Source organism: Calliopsis andreniformis, chromosome 10 (assembly GCF_051401765.1).
Source record: "Calliopsis andreniformis isolate RMS-2024a chromosome 10, iyCalAndr_principal, whole genome shotgun sequence".
In the NCBI taxonomy this organism is placed as follows: Eukaryota; Metazoa; Arthropoda; class Insecta; order Hymenoptera; family Andrenidae; genus Calliopsis; species Calliopsis andreniformis.
The window spans coordinates 15,280,949-15,302,711 of record NC_135071.1 but is presented as its reverse complement, the minus strand read 5'-3'; the positions used below and the strand labels follow the sequence as shown (position 1 = coordinate 15,302,711).

The following is a 21,763-nucleotide window of genomic DNA, read 5'->3' as shown; positions in this document are numbered from 1 at the left end:
GGTTTATACTTCGTATTTATTATACAGGGTGTTGAAAAAAGGGTTCAAGACTTTAAGGACTTTTAGTACTCACTGAGAAGAGTAAAAGATGTTTAATAAACGTAGGTTCTGAAATCAGTTCCTTCGACAAAAAACTGACTTTTATTATCTATGAGTATTTGATAGAGTGAGTTTCTTCGCGACGCATTCTCATCGCCACCATTTCAACCTCAAATGCCTCAAGTAATTCCAATCAAAATGAACCACGAAACAGCGAGAATAGCGTGACTGTTCGTATTTAATTCGTCTGGGAGGGTAAATGAGAGGGTTGACCGTCGTAATGGAGCAATAGTGACGCCATCAGAGGTACGCATCGAATGGAAAGACGCTGGTTTGGGGGTGGTTCAGGGACTCGGCCAAGGACAAGTAGGGTCAAGTCCTCGGGGCGCAACAGATAGCTGCGTCTGCACAACCGTGTTCTCCTTGAACAGGAACACGAGGGGAGGAAGCTGCTTCGATTTCCTGTTCGAATTACTGCAGCAGAAACCCCTGGATTCGCGCGTTGCGCCACTAGTCGAGGGGGTTGCATTCTGGCTGGATTAACGAGGATGGATTAACGAGCTCGTGACTTTTTTCTTCTCTGCCGCGGCAGAGAACAATAGGGGTCACTTTTCGCTGGCAATCAAAATCGTCTTTTGATGCGCTTTCTTTCATTAGTTAATTGTTAATTTTGTCGGAGATCGTGCTGTGACAGAATTCTTTGTACGACAGTGGGTAAATGTAGGTGTTGTCTGACAAAAAATTGTAATTAGAGTCCTGTCAGTGATTGTTGGAATCCTTCTTCTTGAAGTTGAAAAGTGTTAGATCTCATCGTGAACACAACACAAATATTGCTATTATTATTATCTTAAACTTAATATTTCTATTTAGTAAAGGATAGTTTTTAATATTTCGATATTCTTAAAACCACTTTTTTCTGTTCATATTTAAAGTCTTTTCGTGATTACCGACCAAACAAAGCACCTAGAGTTCGATCTCACTTGTAGATCATCGATCAGAAGTCGCTGGATCCACGCCAGATGGAGCTCGCTGTTCACTTGTAAATCCTGCGCAAGAATTCACTCGCTTTGGCCGCGGGCAGAGAAAGCTCGAGTCAGCCTCGAAGGCTTCAGCTGATACCTGCCTCTTCTTCTCCTTTTCCTTTCACCGCGGCATATGTCACGGCGGAGCCATGCGCGATTTCCAATGGAATCGTGGCTGCCTGATAACGATCGAGACGGTTTCACGCAGCTTCAAAGATCATTGAGGAAATCCGCGACAGTCCCGACGAAAGCACCTTCATCCACCTTCATTCTTCCTCGTCTTTCTCAGCATCGAAGAACCGTTTCGAATACTCAACAAGGAACCCCTTGGACTCTTGAAAGACCTCAGAGAATTTCAATTGATTTGGGAATTAGCAATATGTTCCTCGCGAGAAGAACGTCTCGGTTCGATGGAACAACGATGGAGTCGTTACCTGTTTCTAGCCCTGATAATAGGGTCGCGATAATAGCGTAATTTATGAGGCAGACTTCTTATTAGATCAACCGATCGATCAGAACGTCGCTGTGTATCGGCAGGTTAACGGTGCGCCTCGCGGCTGCAGTCACGCGTGCAGTTTTCGACGGAGTTACGAACGAAGAAACGATCATTAGCATTCCGAGCGATCATTTCTTTAAATAGACGCCGGCTGAAGGATAACGGACCACGTTCCTTTCTTCGATTTTCTTCCTTACTGCTTGGGTGCCAGGTATCCTCGACGCTTATTAAAAACAGAGTCATACTTCCTCGCGAGGCACGGTAACGATCAAGATGACGAGTCTTCGTCGGTGAAATGATTTAATTGTCACGTGAGCTGAGCGAGAGACAGTTATTATACAATTTATTATGCTAATTGAGAGGATGCGTCTTTAAGAGAACGTTCACTTTTTTTTAAGCACTTCCAGAGGCAGTCAATTTAAAAATCAGATATAAGTCTTCTTCAGATTTTTTTTTTAATAGTTCCTCGATATTTAGCAATTCAGAGTGTAGTAATTATATTATGGAGAACAGTTTGCATAAAAATTATTCGTTTTACATGTTGTAGCTTCGATGACGGGATATTTACTGCTTTCATGTCGAATAGGTGAACCTCGATCGCTTCCTCCTGAGATCCATAGATCCCCAAGAGATGCAATTACTCGAGCAGGAAGTACTTCATCGATCGTTCTCGCGATTGAAAGTGGCTATTGTAATCAATCTTTCCCCCTGGTTCGTGGATCGAAGATCCTCGACCTCGACTATTTAGAAAGCGATCGACAGTAATTCATTGTGAACTGTAGATTATTCTTAGTTCTCTATGTGTTCACCTTTTAATAATTTTCCCCTGCCCTTTGATATTTTATTCTACCTTACTCTACTCTGGTTCTACTGGCACTGATACAGTACATTTACCATGACTCTCAACTGTTACCAAAAAAATCTTCCCAGTAACTACTTAGGCAATAACTCACCGAACCTCGACTCATTCAACGAACAAGTCAGACAGCCACGTCAACGTCCATTCACTCCACCCATGAAGAATCACAAACTGCACTGCAAAGCATCGATCGACACCTCCCGAAACCATGGAAAGATTAAACGATCGATCGTCAGCAGCGCGAAGACAATCGAACAACCACGTGCACAGTATCGAGGATCCTCACACTCCTAAAGGGTAAATTCCTCCAGCCAGGTCCTCCACAATGACTCCTCGTCGCGATCATCGATCCACCCAGCAACCTGTTGGCAGACCGAAAGATTCGCCAAGAGGGGGTCTCTTGGCATTTGCATTCCGCCCAGGGATTCGAGAAGACGAAGGATGGTGCAATAAACACGCTTGCAGACTCCCTATCATACTCGTCAGTCGGTCCAAAATGCCAGGCGAGCCCTTCCTGCGGTCTGACATTTCGGGGGAGAACGTAAAATTCAATTTCGAAGAGTCAAATTGACCAATTTTAATGTAGCTGTTTGGGGAAGAGTGGTATTGCTTCTGTAGCACTCCTGTTTTATGAAAATAAAATTCTATCTTATGATGTAAGGTAGAAGCATTAGGTCTACACAATAGAGGTAGGTAAATCCTTCCGTGCAGAGTGGCGAAAATTTTGTGCTACTACTACTTAAAAATTCCACTGTCTAATAAAATCAAATTATTAAGCTGGATCCACGCTACATATTATACAACAAAGTTATACGACTTTATTATATAACGTATAGTGTAGACCCACCTTTAGGTACTTACAAAGTGATTAGTATATATAAAGTGAAGACTTCAATTGAAGAACCAGCTGGGATTCTGTAACTTTATGAGGGGTTAATTGAGCCTGATCTTTAGCTCATTACCTTCGCCAAGATGTATTAACTCCAGTAGTAACTCAAAGTGCAACCGAATTACCAAACAGCAGAATTTCAAATACCAAAGCAGCAAGAACTTCTGGTCTCCATCCTGTTGCAACAAAGTTCGACAAATTCCAGGATGACAACTCGGTTGAAGTAAACCTATCCACGGCTGAATGAATGCAGTGGTTTCACTTTCAACACTGTCGCAAATGCAGTAGAACCAAAAGAAAACTGGCTATTTCCTCTGTTACGTAAAAGAGAGCATCGCTGCGAGTTGCATCGTTCATTTTTCTACTGTTTCTCCATGGAAACTTCCTCTTCAGAGAAATTGCATCTCGAGCCAAGGAACAGAATCGAATCCTCGATTTTCTGCACGTTCTGTGTTACTCCAAATTTCGTCAAGTCGTCTGAGATCCACGAGCCCCGATATTTAACGCGCCGAAAGTGGTGCATTGCGAGAACGACCGTTTTATGGCAGCTCGTAAACGCTGCGTCGATACTGCAGCTGCCAGAAGGGGGAAACACGAAGACGCTGCCTGCGAGCCGAAATTATTGCAGTTCTCGCGGGAACCGTGGCCGTAAATCTGAGGAGGAGTTCCAAACTTTCGAATCGTAAAATTTAGAAGAAAGTTAGAGTTACGAATAATTCGCTTGATCAGCTGATGCTCCGAGGAGATCGAGCATAAATCAGAAAAATCACGGAGGGAACAGACTTCAACGTTTCGTGGGATTTAGTCCACCTGCTTGGTGATCGCGCGATCGATCAATCGTTCATGGTGAAATATATGCGAATTCGTGTTTTTTTGTCTTCGTCTTCCGTCGGAGGAAACTTCAGTATTGTGCAATTGCCTAAGTCGTTATGGTAATTCCAGGGGAATTAAGAGCTAATGTATTCGCATTTCCCAGACCAAGTTGCAACACTGTGGATGGAGGGAAAAGGGGAGATTGGGGAGCTTTCAATGCTAATGCCTTGTGCTACTGTTTTTAGGTGTCTGATTTGCTGTACGGATTAACTCTGGTTAGCATGGTATCAGCAGTAGTAAGGGTATAATTTCATGCAATAATTGTTATATTATTATGAAACAGTAGTAGGTATATATAATGGAAACGTCGCAACTTGTTGATTTGTTAATATGTCTGTTATCCATATTTATGAATACTTCTAGTGCATCTATGATTATTCAGTATTCTTGCGCCATTAGCTTGTTGATAGATTCACTATAGCCCAAAATTATTTAGAGCAGACGATATGGACTTGCTATAATCTCATTAATGATCTGTAAGATTATAGTGAGAGAGCATTGTAATACTGTAATTTTACAGCACCAATGAAGAGTTAAGTAGAGCACTTGCTTCCACTGTTCCAGAATGAACTCCAAATTGCTCTTAGCTATCTGTGCCAAAATATTAATAAAAGACGACTTCTAAACGAGGAGTCATCTTCTAAATACGTAAAACGATGCAAGCCACACTTCCAGAAAATTTGAGGTATTGGTTTCTACAAGACAGAAGTTGCACTTTAAACACTAAATATCTGAATCAAAAGAACTTCAAACAGAACACAAATATAATGTATAATAGAGTAATAATAGTATATAATACATAATAGAAAAGGGAGACTCAAAATTTCGACCAGCAATATCTCTAAAATAAAAATACAAATGAAATTAAAAATAGAAATAAAAATGAAAAGAAGCTCAAAAATGGGACTAAAAATAAAAGACTCATGCTGTCCCCCATCACGAGATGCGCTGGAGGTCTCCAATTTCCAAACTCAAATCTCCCCAAGTCCCGAGCAAGGGATCCATTCCAGAGGCCCACTCCTACGCCACTGCAGTCAGAGTGTAGAATCGAGCCAGGTCTTGGATCACCATAGACCGTAGAGGCACCGTGGCGTTCGAAGACAGGGAAGAGGTGGTCCACGGTGCGTAGTGGTGGTGGAAATATAAAGCCCGACGAGTGGCGGGCCTCAGTCAGTCCGTGAGCGGTACCTACACCTTCAAGGTCCGCGTCCTTGAAGCGAAACTCGTCCCCGATATCCCCGAGCGAAGCCAAGGATCCCGTGTACGGCGCCCGCGAGCGCTGATCGATCGATCCTAATTACGGAAGTGGTGCCACTCTCGCGATCGTTCCTGCCGATCCTTCCTCCCTCTCCCGATCAGTTCACGACGCCAGTGACCGAGGAGGACCGTGGATACGACGGTGGATCTCTGGTGAAACGATCGTCAGTCAACGGGAACAGGAAGCGCGTTCCTTCCGTCAGAGGATGAGGTCCTCGCTGGTGCTGCTCTTTCTAGCAGCGATCGTTTTCGTCGGTGAGTAACTCCCTCGGACCTTGGGATCGTCTGATGGAAACTGAGTTCAACAGTAGACGATGCCACTGGGCAGGGTAGAAGGGAAGATGGGATGTAGGGAATGAGGGGGATGGGCCTGGAGCCTTAGGGGTGAGGCTCATAGGGATGGTTGTCGGTGGAAGATGGCGGTGACAGAGAACATGGTAGCGAAGTCTCTGCTCCCGGTAATTGGCAATATGGAATTGAATTTCGATCACTGGCGAGGCTCTTGGAGATTTACATACGGGTTTTGAGGAAATGTTTGAAGATTCTTCGTTCGAAACCAGCTCCTCTAGCGAAAATATCTAGCCTGGAGTAGTATTAACCCCTATTGTAATGGGTGCAATGGAGATCCATGTACGTTACAGTGCAGAAGTATTTGGACTCTGACATTACTGCAAACGTATGAAATACCTATATTTTTTTATTTGTACTAAAAGATATTAGATCCTATTCTCATCGATATTATCTTACTTAGTGTATTTTACATATTGCAATAACATAAAGTGTCCAAATACTTACAATACGCACAATAATGTACATATCACACACATGGCTAATGGAAATGCTTCAGAATTACTAATGAAGTCACATTAACGACTTCTCAAGTCGTTTAACGATAAGTTACCCATTGAGGACACTTGGGGTTGCTTTTATGAACCAATAAACCTTTGATTGCATAGAACTGCCACTGAATCACCGCGTGAAATCGCAAATTAAAGCAGCAATCAGTTCGAACAAAAGCGATTGAAGAGAGAATACTGAACACACGTGAGTCCCAAAATGGAGAGGTGTATATTGAGCCCTGTCGATTCTCCCCTTCCAGGGGAGGCATCGCGATTTTCCTCGGGAAGGGAAAGGGGCGCCTCGTCAGGGAGAAAATCGGCCTGGAATATGCGATTCTGGCGGTCGCCAGAGACGACAGGTTGCATAAGAGATTAGAGCGTGAAAGCCTCTTGGTCTGGTTGGTCCCGGATGAGTGACGTCACTGCCGTGCCCTGAAAAACAACAGGGTGGGGGCCACAACTTTCCCCGTTTGTCGCCACGCTGAATGGAGCGGGTGTGAGCCTGGAGGACCAACAGGATCGAGGAGCTGTAGAAACTGAATATTTTGAAACTGACATGGTCCGCCAGTTTTGAAGTGACCTGTATGTTACGACTTTCTAAATTAGCTTCTCGGTTTCTGGTTACTTAGACTCACCCAGGCAACTTTATCGTAGAAATTTATTTGGTGGTTTGGTTTAAGAGGGCTTTGCGTGAACCACTAATTTTAAAATCACATGTGGAATATTTTCTTTCTCGAGATTTACAATCTTCTCTCGAATTTAATATAGAAATTTCAATCTTTGTGTTTCTCAGATTCGAATTCTATTTTTTTAAAGGTTTATTTTAGACGTATCGAATCCTGAAACGACCTGTAACATGTTCCTTTCTCTGGTGCCTAGGGTTCGTTGCTTTTAGAACTTGTTGAGTGTCTCTCGCTTTCCTAGCTTCACAATTCGTAAAATTACTCGCTCAGAACTTCTTAAAAAATTTCACTTCCCAAAGAGGATTGGTTCCCCCGTAATTTGGCTTCCTTCCAGCTGAAATCCAATTTGCATTTTTTGTATAAATTCGTCTCTTTCAGCGAGATCTCTTTCCTAGATCTCGATGATTTAAAAAATGTTGAAGTTTCTTCTCCCTGGTATCAGGCTTCCCAGTTTGGCTCCTTTCCACTTGCCACCACCAAACCCACGCTATTTCCCTGGAGAAGTTCTCTACTTCGCCTTCCACTGCGACTATCGAACCGTTTCTCTTTCCCAGACGTGTTTCCGAAACGTCCATTGCACGAAACCGATGGAAACGACCTCCTGCGCGGAACTTCGTCCGCGAAACGTTACTTTCTCTCGAAAAGACAGCGACGAGCGAGGGACTCGCTTACTATAGGACATGAGGATCGATGAAGAAGCGCTCGTGTCGTATGCAGAGGCAGGAATTGATTCGGCAGGATGTCCAATAATAAAATAATGTCATCCAAGAGGCGCAGAGCAGCTTTCTCCGTTCGATATGTAAAGTTAAACGCGAGCACCAAACTGCAACGAGAAGAAAGCAACACGTGTTTCTCTGCGCGAGCGGGCGCGAAAAATATGCTGTTTGCCTCAGCTTTCTCGACCGTCAGTCGTTTCGACTCGCGAACGTGTTTAATTAGAACACGATAATCTAGCGACCAATTTGCAACACTCTTGCAGACACTAGAAGCAATTGACGCGGAAGAAAGTGTGGAATGAAGATTTTGCTACGAGCAATGATCTGTCGGAGGAGAGAAGCATATCGATGATGTGTTACGCAAACGAAATAAATATTGACCAGAATCCTGGCTCATTCGCCACTCGTTACGTAAATGATAATACAGCTTTTCACTTCCGCCTGGGCACGCAGAAAAAAAAAGTGCCAAACGATGGTAATTAATTGAAACGCGAGGAATTCGATAAGCTTCCTTTCCTATGGAAACAAGTATACTTAGATTATGTGATCAAGACGTTCATAATTTATGACTCGTCTTTGGGGGACACCTTTCGACGAGTCTATCGATTACAGAATAAATAGCCACGAGCTTGGGCTGTATTAACGCTAATTCCTCTCCACAATCTCGCAACCGATATCCGCGCGATTGCGTAACTGTGTAAATCTTGAAATTTCACCGAAGAAATCTCGGCAACTAGGTAGCAATTTAGAGGCAAACTGTTAATTATTGAACATTCTTTTCTCCACCCTCTATTTGATTTCATCCTACATGATAGTTTGCTGGCGTTATCGGAATACTAACGAAAGGATCTATCTTCCTCTGAACCTAATTCTCTACTCCCCTGATTTCCTCTGTAGGATACCTCGCGATTATTTAGGTCAGAGAACTCGTTCTAGAATCAGCCACGAATTGCTCTAATTGCAGAGGGCTCGGAGCGTGTGAAACGACAGGAGGATGCCAAGAAGGAGGAGAGCTTCGAGAGTGAGATCTGCAAGGACAAGGATGCAGGAGAATGGTTCAGATTGGTAGCTGGTGAGGGTGACAACTGTCGCGACGTGATCCAGTGCACCAGCTCTGGCCTCCAAGCCATCAGGTGTCCTGCTGGACTCTACTTCGACATCGACAAGCAAACCTGCGACTGGAAAGACTCTGTGAATAATTGCAAGCTGAAGAATAAAGAGAGGAAGGCCAAGCCCTTGCTGTACACCGAGGAGCCACTCTGCCAGGATGGTTTCTTGGCCTGTGGTGATGGGTCTTGTATAGAGAGGGGACTCTTCTGTAATGGAGAGAAGGACTGTAGTGATGGGTCTGATGAAAACATCTGTGGTAAGTTCAGGAATTAGATTATTATTCTATATGACAGTGAAAGAAAGATCGGTCTGTTGAATGTTGGGAAGAGTTCTTGAACTTGAAAAGATTGACTCGAGTGATCGGAGATTTGATTGGATACGAACGAAATGCAGATGAGGGAGCTGAAAGTGGTTCGATTTGATGGTCGGGGTGTTGGAGTCAATTGAGTGTGCGAGGAAAAATGAAGTGGATGTTCTATAGCGGGGATGCTAGAGTTATTTGATAGCTTGCCAAGTACTTCTGCAATTGAATTTTTTTTAAAAAGGAGTAGCCATCTATTTTGAGTGAAAGGAAGACATCCATTAGTGTTTCTCTTATTCTATAGATTCAATAGAGTATTTCTTGAAGTAGACTTCACTGAAGTGAGTTCAAGGTAGAATGTAGATCACCGAAATTCCAGATATGGATAACGACCCCAACAGAGCGCCACCCTGCGACCCAGCCGTCTGTGTCCTTCCCGATTGCTTCTGTTCTGAAGACGGTACTGAGATCCCTGGTGACCTACCATCGAAGGATGTACCACAGATGATCACTATCACCTTCGACGATGCTATCAACAACAACAACATCGGTCTTTACAAAGAGATCTTCAATGGAAAACGCAAGAACCCGAATGGTTGCGAAATCAAGGCCACCTTCTTCGTCTCCCATAAGTACACTAACTACTCAGCTGTCCAGGAAATGCACAGGAAGGGTCACGAAATCGCTGTTCACTCTATCTCGTAAGAAAATTATGCAAAAATCATAGATATTGTCTTTAACGAGTGTTGTATGATTTAATTTCATTCTGGTACTCGCTAATCTTGGGATCGATGACATTGGAGTTAGCGTTAATGTAGAGATTACTTATGTTCTAAGGCACAACGATGACGAGCGTTTCTGGTCAGACGCCACTGTCGACGACTGGGCCAAGGAGATGGCTGGCATGAGGATCATCGCTGAGAAATTCGCTAACTTGACAGACAACAGTGTTGTTGGAGTCAGGGCTCCCTATCTCCGAGTCGGTGGAAATAATCAATTCACGATGATGGAGGAACAGGCTTTCTTGTACGACTCTACCATCACTGCAGCCTTGAACAATCCTCCACTGTGGCCTTACACGATGTACTTCAGGATGCCCCATCGTTGTCATGGAAACCTCCAACACTGCCCCACAAGGTAATTAAAATACTCCAAGTATTAATAAATTAACAGAAAACCCAACTGTCTACTCTAACAAAACCTCAGTATTTCATGGTCACCTCATGGTAGCCTCACAAATCCCTGACCCATAAAATATTATCCCTGCCCAGGTCCCACGCAGTCTGGGAAATGGTGATGAACGAATTGGACCGTCGCGAGGACCCCCAGAACGACGAGTACCTTCCAGGATGCGCCATGGTAGACTCCTGCAGCAACATCCTGACTGGCGACCAATTCTACAACTTCCTGAACCACAACTTCGACCGCCACTATGAGCAGAACCGCGCCCCCCTGGGTCTCTACTTCCACGCAGCCTGGCTGAAGAACAACCCCGAGTTCCTGGACGCTTTCCTCTACTGGATCGACGAGATCCTGCAGAAGAACAACGACGTCTACTTCGTCACGATGACCCAAGTGATCCAGTGGATCCAGAACCCGCGCACGATCACGGAATCGAAGAACTTCGAGCCCTGGAGGGAGAAGTGTGTAGTGGATGGGAACCAAGCCTGCTGGGTGCCCCACACCTGCAAACTGACCTCGAAGGAGGTTCCTGGAGAGACCATCAACCTGCAGACCTGCGTGCGCTGTCCTAACAACTACCCATGGGTGAACGATCCAACTGGTGACGGCTTCTTCTAAGCACCTCGCCGTCGCGTTCCTCCTCGTCTAAGTCAACCCCACTGACGCTCCTCTCGTCCCATCGTCCGGGTGCAACCCTCATCTTCCTTCGACTCCCCTGGGTGTCTCCACCTGTCCCTCTTCCCTGCTCGTCCTGCCATTGGTCGATCACTCTTCACGTGTTTCCCGGTGGACGTGGGGTCGTCGGCCATGTTTTCGATCGGGGGCGTCGACAGGGGTCGTGCCCCGCTAGTACAGGGTAATTCTCGAACGAGGAGTCCCTTTCTTGACGCCTCGAAACGTTTCGAATATCGAAAACGATTCTGGCGTTCAAAGGGAGCGTTTCTATTTGTTATAATTCGATATAAAGAGAAATGGGGCAACTCTGTCTGCGGCCCGATCGGGAACTAACCGTCACGTCACCAGCGATCTGTGATAAGTTCCGAGCGCCTCGAGATTCAGCGACCAGGACAGACACGACGAGACAGCCGCGCGAACTTCATCCCAGCCCGCGACCCATCGAACAGAACTTTCTCCCTGACCCCGAACCAGACGGAGAAGAAAGATGGCGGGTCCCTCGAAGGCTCGATTACGTGATAACGAGAACGCGTGACCCTCCCAGTCCCTGAAACATTCCTGCCGCTCGAGGGGACCAGCCGGAAGGCGACCGCCGAGACTCCCTCTTCAAGGGCGGGCACCCTTATTTTTCTAAGGGTCAGCCGAACTTATATATATAAATATATTATATATTGTGTATGTACATTTTTAAAGCTAAGTGATTATCAGTTTACCGTTCTCGACACCTTTAATAAAAGAGAAACTATCGAAACGAGTGCTCGTTTTTATTCCCACCCCCCATGCAGACGTGGTCGTACGCGAAAGTGGAACAGGTTCGAAGCGTTTAGCTGACTGTCAAGTTCAGTCTACTTGAGACAACGTCGGTAGTCTAGCCTAGGGGTCGATGACCCGTTTTTTTTTCTGACATCGATTACGATTTCTGTCGCTGTTCGACGTTAGATCCCTCAATCGACAGGGGAATGATTGCCTCTTGCGGCTTCAAGCTCGGAAGGAAGCATACGGAGTGGTTCTCAGGCCTGGGACATCGATTATGACTCGAGTCGCGGTGAGAATGCAAATGAATCGCAGCGAATTTGGAGCATCGAATCCTTGAGACGTGCAGGGGTGTTAAGATCAAGGCCGATCGGAGCCCAGCGGATTTTTCAGCGCAATTACGAAATCGGCTGGTCGGTTTTCGTCCCTGGAAATTAGAGCGGCGTCGCGTGTACGTGGCCCGCATTGCGGAGAGGTGAGAGGCTGGGGAACATGGCCGAGAAAATGTCGACTGCATTCTTCGAGCTCGTTTATTCCCTGCTGCTGCGAAATATTCTGGTTGCGTTCTAACCAGCGCAATCGTAGCTACTGTGGTCTGAATGGTGCATGCGTGTGGCGAGGATACGGTGTAACTAATATCTACTTGTGAAGATAAATATAGACCGATGTTGAGGGACTGATAAGTGTATCGATAAGGATTGAGAGACTAGACATTTTTATAGATATCAATGCTTTTCATTGCAATCACAGAGCAATCATAATATTGAACGTCTATTTTGCAGTGACTTTATGCCTTGGAATGACAAGAATGGGACAAAACTTTAAACTATACCTTTTCATGTCACCTAGTAAAATTGAGTACTTAATAAAAACCATAAAAGAAATCATTTTTTTAATTATAAGTGATTTTACATTCTAGAGCGACATAAATGGGCCGAAACTACATCATTTACCTAGATATAATCGCTTTCAGTAGCTTCAATAACAGGAAACTACCAGTTGCAGTGATTTTAATTTGCGGAGCGACACGAATAGACTAAACCTATACGATTGGTTCATCTTTCCATATCTTCTTGAGAAAATACATACTAAAGAAATAATTTCCCTGTAACCTTTTATTCACATTATTTTTCTTTCTCTAAAAGAAACAAAGACTCGAAGATTCCAAGCAGTCTATTACCAGAGTCTGCCAGAGTAAAGCGCAACCTCCGTCGATCGTGAAAGCAAAACGGCACTTAATAGCACAGTAGCGAGGTAGCTCGTTCGAGAACGATGAAATTACAATGGTAGCCGATTAACCCGTTCTCCCCGACCGATCGCAGCAAATCATCGTCGATGATAGCCAACAGTACCCGCGACAGCTCATCGAACAGAAATTACGAGCCCTGCGTTCCGTTATTACCGCGCGGAGGCAGAAACAGAAAGGACACATGGTGGAAAAGCCATGGTTACCTCTGCGAAATACCAGCAGGCCGAGGATCGGCGACTCGAGGCAACGATTGCATTCCTGTCGTCCCATGCATCCATTCTACGACCATCCCAGCGCGTATCCCTCCTTTTCTCGCGAAAATGAACGTGAAAGTATTCCCTTTGCAAAAGAAACTAGAAAAAAATAGTGTACAATAATTGGAGATGTTACGACACGTGAGGAGCATAAGTAATAATAAAACAGTAATTACTTTGAAATAAACTGATCAGGTTTTCTAGCGATTCCTATTACAGTTTCTGGTAATAAAATATAATTGACTATTTACCAATCATCCTTCTAATGAACCTAGATACGTTCTTCTTACCTACCTATTAGTCACGCTTGATTGCAAGAGGGCTATATAAAGGATTTCGTCCATTAATTTTCAACGCATCCAGCGGATGGCCTGCACCCACGTACCGCGGAGGCAATCGACAAATGTCGCAACTAAATTCTTGTATCTCGGTCGCATAAATCTTTAGGAAAATACAATGCACTTACAGCTCTACCGTCGACGTTACTCTTCCTTTCATTTAACACTTAGAAAACTTTGAAACGTCCACTGCTAGTATCCCCGCCAAGGAGATCTATAATTTTCCTCCCCCTCTACCTGAGACTTTTCCCGAATCGAGTTTCACTGTCTCGATATGGTCCACAGGCGAAACACATTTGTCGAAATACATTTGGAGTCTTTTATTGCATTCACTCCCAACTTTCCATCGTAACTCATCAACATCTTCATTCTGGCCACCTCGGGAACGACCGTTTCCGCTTCCATCGGCCAGAAGCGGGCGCTCGTTTTTCTCGTGGAATGCACGCAAACGGAGACGATTAAAGGCCACAATGCCGTTTTAAGAGCCGCCACGCCGCGCCGGTAGCGGCCTGAAAATCTCGCGTAAGCGAAAGTAGAGAAAGCTGCGTATCTCGGCGCCGCGACGGGGCAAGGCCATCCATGGCTGACTGGGACTCCTTCGACAGGATGCCTGCCATATCATGCAGGAATCTCGTTAGCTCGTAGTCGAGTTTCTGGGGAATTGTTTAATTGGGGAAACGATCGCGCGCGGAATGGACGCTCGCTGTTTAATTGGAGTGGAAACATAACATTTGTTGGATCCCTACCTAGAAATACACAATTAAGTATTGCTTTTATTTCTTACTGCATATTAAAGGGAACTTCTCTGTAGGTAAAATAAATGAATAAGTAAACAAAAACTAGAAAAATCAAGTTTTGAGCAGAGGAGATGCAGGAGGAAAATTGGTAAGAAATTCAATTTGGATCGAGTGGACTTCGTTCTCAGGAAAATTACATCTCCATATAAATATTGACCCGATTTCTCCGACGATTCCGCGGCGATAGCTTATCTGATCGCTACCTAGACACAATGACAGTGTCAGTGTCAGCCTGACCCCGCTGTCTCGAGACATTCATCTCAGTGTTTATCGAGCGATCTCCTGCGATCGTTTTTAACGAGGCAATGGGGAACTTAGGTTGCTTCTCGGCAACTAACTGTTCACGTGAGATGTCAGTCTTCGTGCTGGCGCGAGCCGCTGACTTTGGAAGTCAATGACAGTGGTAGTGGCGCCAGCAGGGAATTCGAAGCCAGATACTTTTGACTGGCGCGCCTTTGAATAAATCGAAGTTGGTGAAATTGACGTCTATTAGGTCAGCGGGCGAGGAACCCCTGAATGCCTTTCATTTGTAATTATTTGTCTATAATTCTTTTCTTTCATTGATGAGTAACTAATTTGCACGGCGTTAATTGAAATTCTTCTTACGGCGAGAGAAGGATTAATTACGGCTGATTGGATTTTCTTGGCAACCGTGGTTTCACTTGTCGCTAATTAGTGCGCGCTGTGCACAGAGATGCTGGAAAATGCCTGACGGAAGTGAGATATCTTCGCCTTTCACTTAATGGAAGTCAAAAGTATTTTATTTTTAATTTACTGTTATGGATAGGTGAAAGGAAACTTGAAGTGCATTTTTGAAATTTTTGTACTCATTTTATTAAATTTATTCAAATTTAGAAGATAAACAGACTCATATGAGGGTTGAAAAATTGAAACTACTTTTTTAAAGATAATACTATAAATCATGATACATATGAGATGATAATACTAATGATAACGTACATACTTAAAGTTCGCCATGAATGAAATGAAAATTGCATTACAAAAATTGGCAATTAAAAAATTCTCCGATATATTGATTACAGAAGTGCAATAGCATTTAAAACAGAAAGAAATATATTTCTTTGAATAATAAAAAAGGAAATTCCTTCGAGCCGGATTCGAACCAGCGACCTATGGATATCTCTGACAAACATAACCTCTACAGTCCACCGCTCTACCAACTGAGCTATCGAAGGATTTTGAAAGAAGTTGCATAAATATCGATTACACTCTACATACTTCATAATCTTATTTATTAGCTCAATTATGAAAATATTTGTTGATAAATAAATTAATGAAAATAAACGTCATATAGTCAAGAATGCAAAAATGGAAAAATGAAATAAAATTAAAATGCATGGATAAAAATGGGTGAAGGGGCGCGAGTTTCTTCTTTTAAAAATTTCAATTAAAAATGGAATTAGCATTATTCCGAAAAAACCTATAATTCTGTATCAAATTTTCTAAAAAATTTCCTTCGAGCCGGAGTCGAACCAGCGACCTATGGATAACTTCAACAACTTCAACACCACTACAGTCCACCGCTCTACCAACTGAGCTATCGAAGGAACATAAAAGCTCCTTAACTACACAAACTCAAATTAATCAGCCACAGAGGACAAACTAAAGAAAATTTCACAATTTTCATAAAAATACTCCTCCGAGCCGGATTCGAACCAGCGACCTATGGATATCTCTCTTCTCCCATGTTATCTCTCATTACTACAGTCCACCGCTCTACCAACTGAGCTATCGAAGGCCCCTGATAGCCGTTACATCTCTGCTATTAATAATTCAAACCATTTGCTACTGAAGCGTCAAAGAGAAAGGCAGCTCTCGTCACGATTGAACAGGAAAAATTCCAATCAACCCGGATTTGAACCAACGACCTATGGGTACCTCTCCTACGACCTCTTTCAACGCTCGAACATGCACATCCACCTTAAGCTACCCGCCTACCATTTAATAACGCATTTAATACCATTACATATAAAAGAATCCTGCAAACAACGACTTCTTAAGCCTCGTTCAGATTAGAAGTCAAGTCACTTGTATTCCAGTAGCTTGATGTCAAGTCTGTGTTCACACAAGTGAAGCCACTTGAATTTAGCTGGCCTGATCTGAACATGCCTGAACGAAAGAGAGACTTGAAAGGACGCTTCAAGTCAACTAAAAGAACGCATTCACATTGGTCTAGGTGCTCCAAATCGCTTCCATTCAAGTAGCTAAACTAATCTGAACAAGGCTTTAGAATCCTTTTTCTCAAAATGCCGCGGTGACCGCGAATGAATCGCGGATTGCGCAGACTCGCGAATTACGTCGTGGACCGTGGCGAAAGGGAGAGAAGGGATAGACAGCAGGAATTTATGGGCCTCTTAACGCCGTTTCTTCGACGCGTTCCGGTGTGGCACGCGTTAATGTAAGTAGCCAGGACGACGTAACGCTTAATGATCAAAACCGCGTATTCCGCTACCGGCGTTACGGGATTGTCACGGATGGCTGAGCAAAAATTCTCCCCTCCCTCACCCCGTTCTCTTTTAACGAGAAACAAATCGCTGGGAACGGTGCCGTTCAATACCAGCAGGACGAGGGAAAAGCCATTCAATGGAAAGCAATTATGCGGATCGACGTTTTCCCTGCGTTGAAAAGCTGCTGTTCATCGATCATAACAGTGAAAAGACACTCCATCACGTATGTTTCTTTTATTGACGTAGAAATGTGCTTTGTGACATGTTCCTTGAGGCTCGAAAACGTTTTATTGCATTACTGATTTATGGCTTGGATTGGTAATAATACTCCGTGACATTCAGTAAACACGATTTCGATGTATATTATTGATGAATGTTGTGTAACTAGCGATGGAAAGATGAATAATAAGTTACACGAGAAATGAATAGTTTATTCGAATTTATTTTCCCTCCAGGATGCGCGAGGTGCTGCGCAGAGTCGGGCGCCTGCGCAAGAGATCTCGCGGTAAATTAGAAATTGATTGAGGATGAACTTGTATTGCGTCTTTTCCATGAGTTTCGATGCAAATATGAAATAGTAATTGTTCAATAATTTATGTTTAATTACTTTATAGCGTCTCAGAAACTTAATCCTAAGAATAATAATAATAAATATTGAAAATATAGAGTCTCTACAGTGTAAATCGCTCGATTATTAGCAATCAAGGCTGTAAACGGTAAAATTCGATCAAGAACGATCGCCACGAAGCCGAGCGAGTTCTTTCGCTGTGAAATCGGTAAAAGTTACCCCCGTCAAGGTTTCCTTGCGCGTGAGGTGAACGAGTCGACGAAATAAAAGACTGATCCGTCCTTCGTCGATCATCGGAATCGAAAGTCGACGACCCCGAGGACTCATCGCCCATAAAACCGGAGCAGATCCGTGTCGATCGCTGCTGAAACGCCCGCTGACCCATTTTCGCGCGTCGTTCTCTGAATCGAACGCTCGAATTCACGTTGCATTGTCCTCGAGGCATGCACCACACCTCTTTCAAACACCCACGCGCATTCCTCCGTTTCCTGTCTTCAAATGGAAGGCCTCGTCCAGCAGCCTCGCAGGAATCAGCGTTCGCGAGTACCAGCTATCGTTTCCGGTCTAACCATGGTCGTCCTTAGGCAAGGACAGCCTCGAGGATCGCGTGATTGATCGAATAAGGTCTCGTCCTCGAGATACCTTCACTGTCAGGATCACGGTGACGCGAAAATAGGGGCGTCGGGGGAAGGACGTGGTCTCGTAACCAGATCCGACGTTTTTTCACTCTCCTTTTTGCAGCTCTCCAGGAACATGGAAGGTGAAAGGAATGGAAATTGTCGCAGGAAGTACTATAATTACATTTCCATGGCTCAGACGGAGTACTCGAGTGCCTGTGTGGTAGATGAAAGGTCTGGTGTCAGGATGTATAAGGTGGTTCGAAAAATTCGAGCTGATTGCGAAATTAATTTACGAACGGAAGGTGGAAATCCATTTCTAAGTGTATCTAACTTTATTTCCCTTTGGAGGGGTCTGTAAATCAATTCTGCGTTTCAAAGGGGCCAAAAGAAAGGGAAATGGTTTCGCTGTAGTCGTTCAGGAACATTAAGCCGAGAGGCTGGACGTCTTCCATACTGTCACTTTCAACTTTCAACTCTTCGTAATCCTCGTCCTTCCCCTGGCGAGCGTCTTCTCCTTTTTTCTTTCGTTCGAACGCCGCTGAATGCTCGCGTCGAACGTGTAACGGTATACCCACGTGCGTTGCGACACCTCCGCTCATTATCCGTCGAAGAATCTCGCGATCGAGAGATTCCCCGACACGAAACGCGTAATTTTCTAATTCCTGTAAATTGGATAACCATCGGGGTGATTAATTGCGCAATTTCTGCCCGATCGAGAATCGGCTGTCGCCGTGAAAGTCGTGAACGGAAGTGCCGCCATTTCGTTCGGCCTTCGCCGTGTCGATTTTACATAACAAATGAACGAGTGGATCGATTTGCCACAACAGACTTCTATATTTGTACCTTAGAGTCAGAGTAACCCAACTTCTTATTTTGTTAGTTTTCAGAAGAACTGAAAAACAAATGCGATTATCCATTTACTAATATAGTATCCGAAGTAGTTTATACTATTCAATTTCCTTCACTTAGGACATAACTTGACTAAATTCGTTTCGGGGTTTATCTGTACTCAAAGATGCAGTATTAATGAAGAAATTTTTGTAGGATTAAAATCTCTCTTGATAAGATAAAATCAAGTTCTTGATGAAGAAACTTTTACGAGATACAAATTATGTTTAACAAGATAAAATGGAGTCCTCGATACATGAATTAACTACAAGAATATACTTCCTACGTTCTACATATTCATTGCTGATGCACTTCACAGAAAAATTGAAGGATCGCTATATAATTTTGTAGCAAAAGATTGTCGATCTTTGAACTCCTGTAACATTGTAAAAAAAAATAGCACAATGCTGAGTCTACGCTTATTTTAAAGGCTACAACCTCTCCTTTCACATCGCTGAATTAAATTTTCCTAGAGACCTCTTTACACTCAAACACAAGGCAAGAAAGAGAGGGTGGATTTTCCCCAAATATCTTCCAAGTTCCAGTTTCTATACCAGCTTAAAAAAATTGTTTTCGCTACTCGTTTAACGATGAAATTGAAGGCAGAAGTCTCTCCTTTCCAACGCGTGCTCATAAATCGTTTCACGACTTTGTTTTGCCGAGTTACCGCACTTTAAATGAAAATATCAAGTTGTAAATATCAAGAGCGTATAATGAGTTAATACTCCACATCATTCTCCCCATCTCCATTCAACATCTCCACCTCAATTTCGTCACAAGTGATCATTAAAAGGCACGTAGGTCAGCCGCGTAACGGAACACGTTGCAAAAGCCTGGTTCACCTATGGTATAGGGTCATTCTCGTGTCTCGCGAGCAAATATCCCGCGGACAATCCCACCGAGAGGGGCGTCTTCGTCCCTGGATTACGTGACGTTTGACAGCGAAAGTTACCCGCGGCTGGCCCCAGGGTGCCGTGCAACACGAAGATTCTTGTCTCTCGACCTCTCTGGAGGATGAACCAGCTGGAATATTAAACGGATGCCATTGGATGCTCGATCGATGGCCTGTCGCCTTCTCTGCCGCGGCGAATCGTAATCGCAACAATTTTATCGGTGTACACCGAAGGAAGAAGTTGAATCTATTGAAAGGCAGAATGTAAGGATCGATGCCAAACGACCGATGGAATCTCTGGCAAAGAGACTGCGTTGAACTGAAAACGAGACTCGATGCAAATTTTTGCCTTTGTATACGCCTGTGATTATCGTCCCGCGGTGAAAAAGCGACTCTCTTCATTTGCATTTCAAACACTGTGCTCGCTCTCTTGAAACTCTTGTTTGCGTTCCTTCCATTTGGAAGGAATTTAAATACTGCTCGTGAAACGTTTTGTCCTACTGCCTCCTAGGAGGGAATCAACATTTCTGTAGACAGAGATTATTATTATTTCGATTGGGATACGGGTGCAAGAGAAAGAAAAGAAAACTAAGTTATGGTAGGTAATAGTTGATGTAGTCTGGTGATGTTCCTATGGCTCTAGTACGAAGAATAATTTGTATTTTTTTTTTACAGACGAAAAATGCTAAATTAGTATTCAGGAGTAAAAGTTTTAGCCCTTTTCTCAGCATTTTCGTCTTTCTATAAGAGTTTAGAGAGTGTGTGCACAAGACGAGCTTCAAGAACAATCATTAAATCGTATCAGAAACTCGTGAAAAAATTCTAAGAGTAATTTCTTCATCTCTTCATCTCTTCCTCTGTTCATATTTTGATCTCTTTATCTCTTCTTTTCACATTTTGATCTCTTCATCCCTTCATCCCCTCATCTCCTCATCACCTCATCTTTTTACCCCTTTATCTCTTCATCTCCTCATCTCTTCCATCTCTCGATCACTTTAATTTCTTAAATTCCTCAACACTGCAATCTCAACAATTCTGATTACCTTTCTGCCTAAAACAGAATCTTAGACGGTGTTGCATAAGACAATACAGCGTTGAATCGAGTTAAAAACGTTTTAGCGACCATTTTTCGACTTCAGTGACGTTTTTCAGGGGCAAGGTCGTCTTTCCTGGAGCGAGGAACACGTATCGTGATCAATCTATGTAAACGCGATCGTTGAGAGTCGAATGGGCGTGTTCCTCCTCAACCATCTCCTGATTCCCTTCGTGGACCGTGGTACGCGGACGAGCCGAGTGAAAGTGACAAGAACAAGGTCGCAGCGGGTTACGAAATCGTGAATTTTTTGAAAACGGATCTGATACTTGGCTACGTTCGATTCCTGTCGCCGCAGCAGGATCAACGCTGTACCTTGTGCAAGAATCCTGCAAGAACTGGAACTAATACGGCTTAAAATTCAAAGGAACGATGAATCGGTAAGTTTCGGGCCTAACTACGTGAATCACGTTTCCAACTAATTGAGGTTTTGTCAGGGAATTTTTTGAGACGATAGTAGACCTGTTTTGTAGTAGAACCTGTTCCTTTTGAAACCAGAATGTAATAAAACGAGGCCGTGAATTGATGTTTCAAACTTTAAACGAGAAGGGATCATGGTTGCCTTGCAACCACAAGCGAAGAAACTGAAGTACAGTATCTTCTCGTTATAAACGCGTTGCTATATCTTCTATTTTGTGATGGTTATATAAGATAAAAATGACCGTAAAATTGGTCTTAAAAGTACAGACATGTAGTGTGATCATAAAATAAGAGTGTAAAGAGTATAAAATTGCATTTGTAATATAACGTAGAGGTAGAGTGGTTACCTTGAAGTTAATAGTGGAAGAGATTGACCCCCGCCATGTTGAATACATATTGTTTTTCAATACATCTAAATACATCACGTTTCAAACACAACTCTTCATTACAACAATTCTGCTCGTATAATCGCGACATGTTTA

At 43.6% G+C, this 21,763-nt stretch overlaps 1 protein-coding gene and 3 non-coding genes across 4 annotated transcripts; 1 reads left to right on the top strand and 3 right to left on the bottom strand.

Annotated features, from left to right (window-relative positions):
• Positions 1–5,371: 5,371 nt before the first annotated feature.
• On the top strand, positions 5,372–11,073 carry Serp (chitin deacetylase-like protein serp). The gene is made up of 5 exons (XM_076387055.1): positions 5,372–5,690; positions 8,638–9,039; positions 9,464–9,785; positions 9,922–10,221; positions 10,356–11,073. Exons 1-5 carry the CDS (start codon positions 5,642–5,644, stop codon positions 10,882–10,884), a joined length of 1,602 nt encoding a protein of 533 aa, XP_076243170.1. The 5' UTR covers positions 5,372–5,641; the 3' UTR covers positions 10,885–11,073.
• A 4,362-nt stretch (positions 11,074–15,435) lies between these two features.
• On the bottom strand, positions 15,436–15,528 carry Trnay-gua (transfer RNA tyrosine (anticodon GUA)). Its single transcript has 2 exons — positions 15,492–15,528; positions 15,436–15,471 (listed from the first exon to the last, which is right to left on the bottom strand). It is a non-coding gene; the product is annotated as a tRNA-Tyr (tRNA).
• A 277-nt stretch (positions 15,529–15,805) lies between these two features.
• On the bottom strand, positions 15,806–15,900 carry Trnay-gua (transfer RNA tyrosine (anticodon GUA)). Its single transcript has 2 exons — positions 15,864–15,900; positions 15,806–15,841 (listed from the first exon to the last, which is right to left on the bottom strand). It is a non-coding gene; the product is annotated as a tRNA-Tyr (tRNA).
• An 88-nt stretch (positions 15,901–15,988) lies between these two features.
• On the bottom strand, positions 15,989–16,091 carry Trnay-gua (transfer RNA tyrosine (anticodon GUA)). The gene is made up of 2 exons: positions 16,055–16,091; positions 15,989–16,024 (listed from the first exon to the last, which is right to left on the bottom strand). It is a non-coding gene; the product is annotated as a tRNA-Tyr (tRNA).
• Positions 16,092–21,763: the final 5,672 nt, after the last annotated feature.